Genomic DNA, 12,168 nt, shown 5'->3' on the forward strand with positions numbered 1-12,168 from the left:
CTCCTGGAGACTCAGTCCTGCCGGCAGTCCTATTGAACCGTCTTGACGATGATGGCTAGCAGTCGTAGTACAGTATCTTCTGCCAAGCACCCAGAAGATGCCGAGGGCTATCAGTCATGCTGCACCGTCTGCTGCCAGCTTAAGATCTAAAAAACAGATGTATTCATTTGCTTCTCCCTCCCTCCGTGAAATCAACGGCCTGCTAAACCCAGGGTTTTGAGTTCAGTCTTTGGGGGGGGCCATTCTGTATGACAGTTGTTTGTGTTTCTCCCTGATGCACAGCCACCTTTGTTGATTTTAATTCCCTGTACCTGTACGCCATGTCGTCAGTCGCCCCTCCCTCCTTCCGTCAGTTTTGCGCCTTTTTTCAGACCAGACGCCATAGCACTGGGATCATGGAGCCCGGTCAGATCACCGCAGCAATTATGAGCACTATGAACACCACGTGCATTGTCCTGGAGTATATGCAGAGCCAGGACATGCCAAAGCAAAACCAGGACCAGCCGAGGAGGCGATTGCAGCGCGGCGACGAGAGTGATGAGGAAATTGACATGGACATAGACGTCTCACAAAGTACGGGCCCCAGCAATGTGGAAATCATGGTGTTACTGGGGCAGGTTCATGGCATGGAATGCCGATTCTGGGCCCAGGAAACCAGCACAGACCAGTGGGACAGCATCGTGTTGCAGGTGTGGGACAATTCCCAGTGGCTGCGAAACTTTCACATGCGTAAGGGCACTTTCATGGAACTTTGTGACTTGCTTTCCCCTGCCCTGAAGCGCCAGAATACCAGGATGAGAGCAGCCCTCACAGTTGAGAAGCGAGTGGCGATAGCCCTGTGGAAGCTTGCAACGCCAGACAGCTACCGGTCAGTCGGGAATCAATTTGGAGTGGGCAAATCTACTGTGGGGGCTGCTGTGATCCAAGTTGCCAGGGCAATCAAAGACCTGGTGATATCAAGGCTAGTCACTCTGGGAAACGTGCAGGCCATAGTGGATGGCTTTGCTGCAATGGGATTCCCAAACTGTGGTGGGGCGATAGACGGAACTCATATCCCTATCTTGGCACCGGAGCACCAAGCCACCGAGTACATAAACCGCAAGGGGTACTTTTCAATGCTGCTGCAAGCCCTGGTGGATCACAAGGGACGTTTCACCAACATCAACGTGGGATGGCCGGGAAAGGTACATGATGCTCACGTCTTCAGGCACTCTGGTCTGTTTCGAAAGCTGGAGGAAGGGACTTTCTTCCCGGACCAGAAAATAACCGTTGGGGATGTTGAAATGCCTATCGTGATCCTTGGGGACCCAGCCTACCCCTTAATTCCATGGCTCATGAAGCCGTACACAGGCAGCCTGGACAGTAGTCAGGACCTGTTCAACTATAGGCTGAGCAAGTGCTGAATGGTTGTGGAATGTGCATTTGGACGTTTAAAAGCGCGCTGGCGCAGCTTACTGACTCTGATAGACCTCAGCGAAAAGAATATCCCCATTGTTATTGCTGCTTGCTGTGCGCTCCACAATATCTGTGAGAGTAAGGGGGAGACATTTATGGCAGGGTGGGAGGTTGAGGCAAATCGCCTGGCCACTGATTACGCGCAGCCAGACACCAGGGCGGTTAGAAGAGTACAGCAGGGCGCGGTGCGCATCAGAGAAGCTTTGAAAACCAGTTTTGTGACTGGCCTGGCTACGGTGTGAAACTTCTGTTTGTTTGTTTCTCCTTGATGAACCCTCCGCCCGCCCTCCCGCCCCCAGTTCACTCTACTTCCCTGTAAACCAACCACCCCACCCTCCCCTCCCCCCTTCGAGCACCGCTTGCAGAGGCAATAAAGTCATTGTTACTTCTCATTCATGCATTCTTTATTAATTCATCACACAACTAGGGGGATAATTGCCAAGGTAGCCCGGGATGGGTGGGGGAGGAGGGAAGGAAAAGGACACACTGCAGTTTAAAACTTTAAAACTTCAACACTTATTGAAGGCCAGCCTTCCGATGCTCAGGCAATCATCTGGGGTGGAGTGACTGGGTGGCCGGAGGCCCCCACCACCGTGTTCTTGGGCGTCTGGGTGAGGAGGCAATGGGACTTGAGGAGGAGGGCTGTTGGTTACACAGGGGCTATAGCGGCGGTCTCTGCCCCTGCTGCCTTTCCTGCAGCTCAACCATACGCTGGAGCATATCAGTTTGATGCTCCAGCAGCCGGAGCATCGACTCTGGCCTTCTGTCTGCAAGCTGACGCCACCTATCTCTTCAGCCCGCCACTTGCTCTGTTCAGCCCGCGATTCATCCCGCCACCTCTCCTCTCATTCAAATTGTGCTTTTTTGCACTCTGACATTGATTGCTCGGGATAGCTCCCGGAGGCCAATAATGTCGAATTCCGTCCACACTACCCCAAATCCGATCCGCAAAGGCCGATTTTTAGCGCTAATCCCCTCGTCGGAGGTGGAGTAAAGAAACCGGGTTAAAGGGCCCTTTAAGTCGAAAGAAAGGGCTTCGTCGTGTGGACGTGTCCAGGCTTAATTCGATTTAACGCTGCTAAAGTTGACCTAAACTCGTAGTGTAGACCAGGCCTAAGATTTAAATAGGACACATTTTATTGGGTTTAAAAAATCAGCATATGCTCAAATCATACTTAAAAAAAATCTTAAGGTGCAAAAGCTCCATCTCATCCTAAACACAGATATACTAAGAACCTTTGTCTTCTGTTGAGCTTTTCCTTTAGTTTGACACTAGCTGTGCTGCCTTAAAATAGGAAGCCTGTTAACCGCTAGTCTGAAATCAGGACCCTCAGAAATATTAGTTGCATTCCCCACCCCATCCTGCTTATCAGAAGCTACCATATGGAAATGGCTAGAAAATAGTTGAGCTCAACATAAGGGAAAGAAAAAAAATCTTAAAATCACTCTGAATAGTGAAAAGCAATTTATCCATTTTATGAAGTTAAAAACTTAAATTTATTTTCTGCATAAAATGCATATTAGTGAGATCTCACTAGTTTTTGAGAAAATAATTTGAGTAAGAGGCTTTTATAATCACACCAAACTATAAATCAGATCTTTACTTAAACACAATTTTATACTTCATAAACTTATGCCACTGATTCATTGGTTAAACTAGATTATTACTGTCTTTTTAAGGCTAGATAATTTTGGTAAGAATTTTTTAGTTTAGACTGATCATGACTGTAATTTCTTACGTAATGCCTAAAATGTTTTCCAACAAGTTGGTGGTACTTTTGAGGTAGTAGCTTTAAATAGTTACATTGGTGATGTAAACTGTCAACCCTAATATTGGTAAATTATTTTCAAAATGTTTAAATACATTGCTATCTATTTTCAGTGACATTAGCTTAGTGGTACATTACGTGACTAAGAACTCGAATGAAAATAAACTCTCCATCGCTATTTAGAGAGAACATCAGCAGTCATGAAGGAAGGCTCTAGTACCTTGTCCTAAGACCAGCTTTGTTTCTCCCTCCCTACGTCCTTGCAATTCATAAACTGCTGAATCTAGACTTAATCTGTTACTTATTACAGCCACTAAGAGCAACAACATCAAACTTCTAGTGCTTTGTGTTGCAAGGGGAAGTTGCATCATTTTTCTCTGAAAAGTGACACTTGAAAATGGCACACAGGGAACCCCACAAAGTCAACTACTTCCACATCAAATGTATTCAGTGTATGAATATTTTTCTAGTTGCCAGTTCTACAGACACCATGAAATCTGAAAGATAAACTGGCATCTTTCCTTCCCTTGCATCACCAATAATGAAAATTCTGCAGGCAAAATTGTGCCCTTAGTGAGAGCTGTGTAGAGGTGTAACTGATTGGAATTCAGTAAATAATTCTGTTTGTCCACAAAGGAATGGAATCAGCTAATTCTGTCATAGCTGAGTTTGCTCTGCAATGTTCACAGGAGTGAAAAGTAGCAAAAACTCACCTTAGTGACTGAAGTAAGCAGATTCGTTGAATAAGGTGTCATGTTCACAAAGCCGTTTTTCAAACAGAGCTCTCACTTTGTTTCCATATAATGTCAATGTGGTTTAATTATACACTAGATTATCGTTTCTGTTGAATTTGTTTTTCTGTACTCCTTCTATTACAAGGAATTACTCTAGAAATACACTGGCCTGATTCTAATGGGTTCTGTTCCTGATCTATAGTGGGAGTGAGTGATATTGGGCTTTCCCACCTTTCAACCTATTTATTTACTCCTTCCACTTTGGGGCATCAGTCCTCCAACAAAGGAGGAAAGTAAAATTTTGAAACTTCTACTTATCTATATTAGAAATAGCAGGAACACTTTAAAGCTGCCATAAAAGGGAGTGTTGGGTTTTTTGGTTTTTTTTTTGCCCTTTGGGTTGCCTCTAAAACTAGACTGGCAAAAGCATTAACCCCCAAACAGCCCTGCATTGATGCAGGAAGGACTAGAGGAGCTGCCTTCATCTCATTTTCTGGCTCCATGGCTGCTTATTCTGTGGGTAGATAAATACTGTATATGTGGGGGGGGCGGGGGTGTCTCCAAGCTCATCCCTAAATGGTCATAGAGGGATTTGCTTCTAGTGCCCCCTCCCTCCCAATTTGTATGAGGTACACAATGTCACCATGCAGATGAACAAGGCAGCAGGTCTAGATGGGATCCCTGCAGAAATCTTTTTAAATGGTGGGCCAGAGCTAATTCGGCAGCTTTACCTGCTTATCCTTAAAATCTGGATAAAGGAGGAGATACCCAGTGAAATAAGGGCTGCCCTGATTGTCACCCTCTTCAAGAAAGGGGATAAAGTGGATTGTGGAAACTCTCGTGGTATCTCCCTCCTAGCCATTGCAAGTTCTGGCGCGGATCCTTGCAACCCGCCTTCTGCCCCAGTCAGAAGAAATTTTACCAGAGTCTGAGTGGTTTCTGACCATGTTGTGGAACTGCGGATATGATCTTCACAGCACGGCAGCTGCAAGAAAAGTGTTGGGAGCAAAACCGACCACTGTACGTGGCTTTTATTGATCTAACTAAAGCCTTTGACTCAGTGAATCGCCGTGCCCTCTGGACTGTACATTCTAAGATTGGATGTCCTGATAAAGACATCGATGTCCTAAAATTGCTTCATGATAACATGAAAGTGACTGTTCTGAGCAGCACTAGCTTAGAGAGTGAACCTTTCAAAGTACAAACAGGAATCAAACAGGGCTGTATCATCACTCCAACCATGTTTGCGGTTTTTATTGCTGTCATTCTTTACCTAGTATCAGAGGGGTAGCCGTGTTAGTCTGGATCTGTAAAAAGCGACAGAGTCTTGTGGCACTTACAGACTAACAGACGTATTGGAGCATAAGCTTTCGTGGGTGAATACCTACTTCATCAGACACATATGGTGGAAATTTCCAGAGGCAGGTATAAATATGCAGGCAAGAATCAGTCTAGAGATACCGAGGTTAGTTCAATCAGGGAGGATGAGGCCCTCTTCTAGCAGTTGAGGTGTGAACACCAAGGGAGGAGAAACTGCTTTTGTAGTTGGCTAGCCATTCACAGTCTTTGTTTAATCCTGAGCTGATGGTGTCAAATTTGCAGATGAACTGAAGTTCAGCAGTCTCTTTGGAGTCCACCCACGAAAGCTTATGCTCCAACACGTGTTAGTCTATAAGGTGCCACAGGACTCTTTGTCATTCTTTACCTAATTGCTGGGAAGTTTACAGCTGGCGTTGAAATCACTTACTGAATAGACGGAAAGCTGTTCAGGCTTAGCAGCTGAAAGCCAAGAGTAAGATTTTCACAACGTCTATTGTGGAACTTCAGTTTGCTGATGACAGCGCAATCTTTGCCCTCTCAGATCTTCAAACGAGCCTGAATGTGTTTGCCGATGCTTACGCATGTCTTGGTTTCACTCTTAGAGCGCTTTAGTCTTCTTGATATTATCAGCCCTCTCCAAATGAGGTATTACGTGCCCTATCTATCAAAATCAATGGAGTGGCACTGGAGAATGTCGATCATTTCCTCTACCTTGGAAGTAATCTTTCATCCAAGGCAGATATTGATGCAGAAATTCAGCATCGCCTGAGCTGTGCCAGTGTAGCTTTTTCTTGTTTACGGGGTCGTTGAAGATCACAACATTCGTACAGACACCAAGCTTCTTGTTTATCAAGCTGTTATTCTCCCAAAACTGTTGTATGGGTCCAAATCTTGGACAACCTACAGACAACACTTGAAAGTCTTTGAGAGGCACCATCAATGCTGCCTTTGTAAGATTCTGAAGATCAAATGGGAAGACAGGCGCACCAATATTAGTGTTTTGGAAGAGGCAAAGACCACCAGTATCAAGGCAATGATCATCAGTCACCAATTCCTCTGGACTGGTCATGTTGTCCGAATGCAAGACAGGTCCTGTTCTCTCAGCTGAAAGAAGGATACCATAATGTGGGTGGACAACGGAAGCGTTATAAGGACTTGCTGAAGGACAACTGTAAAAAAATGTAATATTGACATTGATACTTGGGAGACACTTGCCCAGGATTGCTTAAAATGGAGTGAAGTCCTACGTGATGGTCCCCTGCATTTTGAACTTGCTTGCCGACAAGCCGAAGAGGACTAGAGGTGCAGGAGGAAGGAGAGACTGGTTTCCAGTCATGGTCAACAGCCTCCTGATGAGCCTGAAAACAGCTGCCCTCATTGTAATAGAACTTGTGGGTCAAGGATTGGCCTTATTTGCCACCTTGGGGCCCATAACTCCCATGGAAGATGATCATACTCAGTAACGAGTGATCGCCCATCACTGTATATGGATTAGCCATTAGTCTAGTAATATATTCTGTAGTGGATACTTTATAGGTGTTATATAATTATCAGTATTATAGACAAAGTGATGGAAGCTAAAATTCAGTGCATCTTAAGACTCCTTTCTTAACTCGTGCCATGAAGAGGTTTGGAAGAAAATACGTGAATGTGAGCTCAGGACCCTAGCCTTCATCTTAATAGCCTGGTATTTGTGTATATTGTGGTTTTTAATATTTCATATATGTCTTAAAAGGAGCTCTCCATGAATGCTTCTCATATTGGCAATTCTTCAAAAAAGCAACACTTCCCTCCTCCCCCAACTGTTTTGATTTAGAAGTGCTACCAGACCTCTAATGCTGGATTCAGTTTTTTCCACTTAAAGAACAGAGGCAACCATTCTTGTCTGGTGTGAAAAATATACCATCTTCACCAAATTTGTAGCCAGTGTAGGTAATTTTTTTAAACTCAAATTGGATTTTTAAAATTAATTACTGTATTTACATTGTTTTTTAAATCAGATTCTTTATTTACATGTTAGTTCTTTACTTTTTTCCCCATTTTATAGTCTTAAGATGCTAAAATGGATGCTTTATACTCTTAGGCTGTGTCTACACGGCACAGCCTACAGCGGCACACCTGTGCCGCTAAAACCTTGCCACACAGTGTAGCCACTCTGTCAGCAGGAGAGAGCTCGCCTGCTGACAAAATAAAACCACCCCCAACGAGGGGCTGTGTTAGCGGGAGATCATTTGCTGCCAGCAAAGCCATATCCACACCAGCGCTTTTCATCAGTAAAATTTGCCGGTCGGGGTGTGTTTTTTTCACAGCCCTGAGCGACAAAAGTTTTACCAACAAAAGTGTAGTGTAGGCCTAGCCTTAAGTTCGTAATCGTTAGTGAAAAATGGCTATGTAAACCGGGGGTGGGCAAACGTTTTGGCCCGAGGGCCACATGGGGGAATAGAAATTGTATGGCGGGCTGTGAATGCTCACAAAATTGGGATTGGGGTGTGGGCTCTGGGGGTGGGGGGCTGGGGATGAGGCGTTTGGGATGCAGGAGGGTGCTCCAGGCTGGGATCAAGGGGTTTGGAGAGCGGGAGGGGGAATCGGGGCTGGGGCAGAGGGTTGGGGCGTGGGGAGAGGCTCAGGGGGTGCAGGCTCCAAGGGCGCTTGCCTCAAGCGGTTCCCGGAAGCAGTGGAATGTCCCTTCTCCGGCTCCTATGTGGAGGCGCAGCCAGGCGGTTTTGCACGCTGCTCCATCCACAGGCACCGTCCCAGCAGCTCCCATTGGAGCGCGTAGGAGCCGGAGCAGGGCTGTGCTGCGGCTTCTGGGAGCCGTGTGGTGCGGCCCCGACCCTGCACCCTGGCTGGAGCGCTGGAGCGGGGCCGAGCCACGTAGTGTGGCCCCGACGCTGTGCCCAGCCGGAGCAGGGCCGAGCCACGTGGTGTGGCTCGCAGGCTGGCTTAAAATGGCTCTGGCCCGTGGGTCGGAGTTTGCCCACCCCTGATGCAAACCCTAAAATTCTACCAAGAAACTTCACACTTAAAATGCTCATCTGTGCGCAAAAAAAAGAGAAATCCAAGGCCCTGTTAACATCCTCATTGTGAGAACACAAATTCAAATAATAAGCAAATGGCCACCACTATATTTGGAACAGACATCACATACTGATAGTTTCCACAGTCAAGAAAGCTGCATTTTTCAGCTAGGCTATACTCCTCAATCCAGGTTTGAAGTCAGTGGGACTTATGCTCCAGAGTCACTTAGGTCCTTTTGAAAATCCCAGCTTTTGGTGCCTATATATTGAGTTATGAGCCTAAAATTAGGCTCCTATTTTTTAAAAATTTGGCCTGTGTATAAAAACAATCAACTAAATAGTTAGGAGCAATTTTGCTTTGAAGTGATTTTATGCCACTAAAAAGTTTTTAATAGCTCTAGTGCTATATGCTGTAAACATTTTTGTGTACATGCTTAACTTTAAACACATGACTATTTATTAATGTAAGTAAGATTGATTCTTTAAATTTTCAGAATCAGGGCTGTAATTTTCAATGTTTTTTCCCTATAGTACGTTAGTAAAAATCAAATAAGATGCTACCAGTAGTGTTTTAATAAAAAGCATTTATAGTTTAGATTATACCTTTATAATGAACTAAAGTTGCAATAGCAAATTTCAAATTATTTTGACAGTCTCAGCCTAATTTAATTCAATAACTTAAAAAAAAAAATTTAAATTGCTCCACCCTGTTTATATCCCATGAGGTGTGAGTAAAGGATAACATTTTCTTTTTGCTAACAAATGACTGGCTTATCCTTCAAACTTCCATATCATTAAAACTGCCTCCTACCTTCAAATGTAAACATGAAGACGTGTTGTCTTTCAACAACATTGACTTCTTCCTCATTGTTACTAATCTCTTCCATTATTCAATTTTTCTATATTTAAAATGGCTGCCATTTCCCATTGTATAATAGGGTTGAAAATGCTTATACCTTCAATAAAGATGGTATGAGGAACACTAACCCCTTAGTGAAAGTGGCCACTGTTTACCGTTGTTCTAATGGGACTGAAAGCACAGGCTGTCCACAGGGAGGAGGCCTTCCTCCCGTGCTATGCGTATCAAACAGAGGAGATTGGTCTGCCATAAACTTTGGCTCCGTTGGAAAGCAGTGAGGAAGGAACACTTCTGGAGAGAAGCTACGAGCTCTAGTGCTGCGAGCTTTCAGGCCTCTGAATCATCAACATACTCCTTTGTTTTTAGGAGCTGTAGCTGGCCATGGAGTAAATGTGGCAATTGACAGATTCCTCCCACCCCAGAATGCAGGCACCATCAAAAGGGAGTTGGGTAGTGTAGAGACCTACCAACCCTCTCCCATACACACTTGGTTCCTTGACTTCTCCACTTCAAACACATCCATACCCTTATGCCATAGGGGCTGGGGGCATCCCTGTCCCCTTCACACTCGCTGAAGCCCTCCTACACTTCAGCAATGAAATTCCATAATCAAAAACTGCATTTAAAAGTGATTAAGGTATGACAAGTGTGATTGATATCCTCCAGACACATCCAAAAAAGCAAGGAAATGCCAGGTTACATTTCCTTGTCAGTTGAAGGCAGAAGGAAGTCCCTTATGATAATACAGTACTTTCAAGATCAGTGGAAACCTGTTGTATGGGCATTTAAGATGCATCTAACAAGTGTCCCAAACTTGATATTCCTTACTTTTAAGAAGTTGCATTGAAGAGAGAGAGATCACACTTACATGAACCTTTTGTTCATAGACTTCTTTTGGTTATATGCTGGCTTCCATACACTAACCTTTAACTCTTCAGACTTCTCTGCAGAGCTCTGCCTGTGTGCCTCAACCCTGTACTGAGGGGACTAATTCAGTGTGTCATTTAAGCCTTCAGACCCTTATTATTCTCTGCAGAGAATAGATAATGGCAGCGGGGGGGGGGGGGGGTAGTTGCTAATCACTAGAAACTGTGACAACTAACTCATTTCACAAAGGCCATTGTACTATCTTCAGATGGTGACATTTTTCAGTTACTGCTTGTCTAGGTGAGATTTAAATCCGTGATCTAGAAGTGAAAAGCTCTGTCTTAAACCTAGGGTGACCAGACAGCAAAAAAAATCGGGACAGGGGGTGGGGAGTAATAAGAGCCTATATAAGAAGACCCCAAAATCGGGACGGTCCCTATAAAATCGGGACATCTGGTCACCCTACTTAAACACCTGATTCAGTCAGTCTCGTGAAATAAGACTGAATGTATTATAAACATGAAGATTTTGAACAAGCTTTTTCTTTTTCTTTTCTTTATAAAAAACAGAAAGAAGAAGGAAAAATTCAAGGGCAGCTTAATAACTCCGACTCTAACCAGTATATTAGAGAACTGAAAGATCAGATAGCAGAGCTGAATGATGAGGTAAGTGATTGAAAAAAAGCGGTCATCTTGCTCATTTATATCTTTTGTTCTAGTATCTTGTAACAGCATAGCAGTTCTCGCTGATTATGAAGAACTATTGCAGTTTAAAGGTTTGATTCTCCCCCCCCCCAGTAATATTTTTTTCACCTAACACTGTAAAAATAACATTCCAGTTTATTTAGTGAGTTTTGGCTAAACATAAGGAATCAACGTTTTGTCAAATCTTTTTATTTTTGTTAAAATGACCCAAAAATGTTACCTGCATTTTTCCTAATTCTCAGGAGCTTTTAGGAAAGGTGTACAATAAGCAATGGTTGATCATGTGTTGAAATGTTACACTGCATTAGAAGCTCTTGTTAAGAATTAGTTATTTTAATGCTCATTTGCTATGCTTTTTAAGGTGAAATAAATTAAACTAAACTGTACTTTGTGGTATTTACCGTTGAGAGGAAAGGTCTTTACATGGAAGTATTACTGAGATTGCTAAAAAAAAAAAAAGGATGCTTGCTTAATGTCAGTTAACAGATTTCTTTGTTTAAAAATTGCCACAACTTTGAACCGATGAAATTCCTGACAGACTTCCTTGATATAAAGATTTTAGTAATTTTCTGTTAACTATAAAGATTCTGGAGGATTTTAAACACAAAAGGCTTATATAACCAGAACTCTGACTGGTATAGTTCATTTGTTTGTCTCATAACATTATGGAGATATGCCTGTGGCTCTTTTGCACCATGAACAGTGTTTAGATAGTCATCTTTGCTTTTTTGTACTGCTAATGTACACTTTCCAAATAAACAGGTTTAATACAGTCGGTTGAAATCTTAGTTGTAGAGCAATGCAACCGGTTCAGTTATTTGCCTTTCCTGTTCTAGTGTTCTTTCCATTAAATAATCACACCACTTACTTACCATGATGCAGTTAGTGTTTTCATAACACATACAAACTACTCTAGTAAATACAACCTTAAAAGGCTCAACCTTTTTAGGACCCATCCCTTGAGGATTATAATACAGTGGAGACTCTTGCACTGCTGTCTGTACTGTAGATAAAGGACTTCAGTCTCTAGGGCCATCAATCCAGCACCTTTAGCATGCACTAAACTCACTTAAAAATAAAGTTAAAATCAATACCCTGCCATCTTGCATTAAAGAATATTATGTTTAAATGGATACAGTCAACCTGCTTATGCCCTCAGCCTTCTTTAAAGGAAGGTGAATTACTTCCAGAATCCTTGGAACATGTATATTTTGCAAAAATGTTAGGAGTAACTAAGGGTAGGTCTACACTTACCCGGTAGTTCGGCGGCAAGAAAATCGAACTTCTGGGTTCGACTTATCGCGTCTTGTCTGGACGCGATTAGTCGAACCCGGAAGTGCTCGCCGTCGACTGCGGTACTCCAGCTCGACGAGAGGAGCACGCGAAGTCGACGGGGGAGCCTGCCTGCCGCGTCTGGACGGAGGTAATTTCGAACTAAGGTAC

At 43.6% G+C, this 12,168-nt stretch overlaps 1 protein-coding gene across 4 annotated transcripts in view; it reads left to right on the forward strand.

The window, feature by feature from the left end:
• Nucleotides 1-12,168, forward strand: part of LOC112109873 (ecotropic viral integration site 5 protein) — a 129,792-nt gene that overhangs the window by 85,959 nt on the left and 31,665 nt on the right. For all 4 annotated transcript variants that reach the window (XM_024204588.3, XM_024204590.1, XM_024204586.1 and 1 more), the window contains one exon: nt 10,591-10,686. In XM_024204588.3, the coding sequence (XP_024060356.1) occupies nt 10,591-10,686 (96 nt within the window). The remainder of the gene's footprint in view (nt 1-10,590; nt 10,687-12,168) is intronic.

The sequence above is a fragment of the Terrapene carolina genome, unplaced genomic scaffold, assembly GCF_002925995.2.
Source record: "Terrapene carolina triunguis isolate 2854851 unplaced genomic scaffold, T_m_triunguis-2.0 Scaffold210, whole genome shotgun sequence".
Lineage (NCBI taxonomy): Eukaryota > Metazoa > Chordata > Testudines > Emydidae > Terrapene > Terrapene triunguis.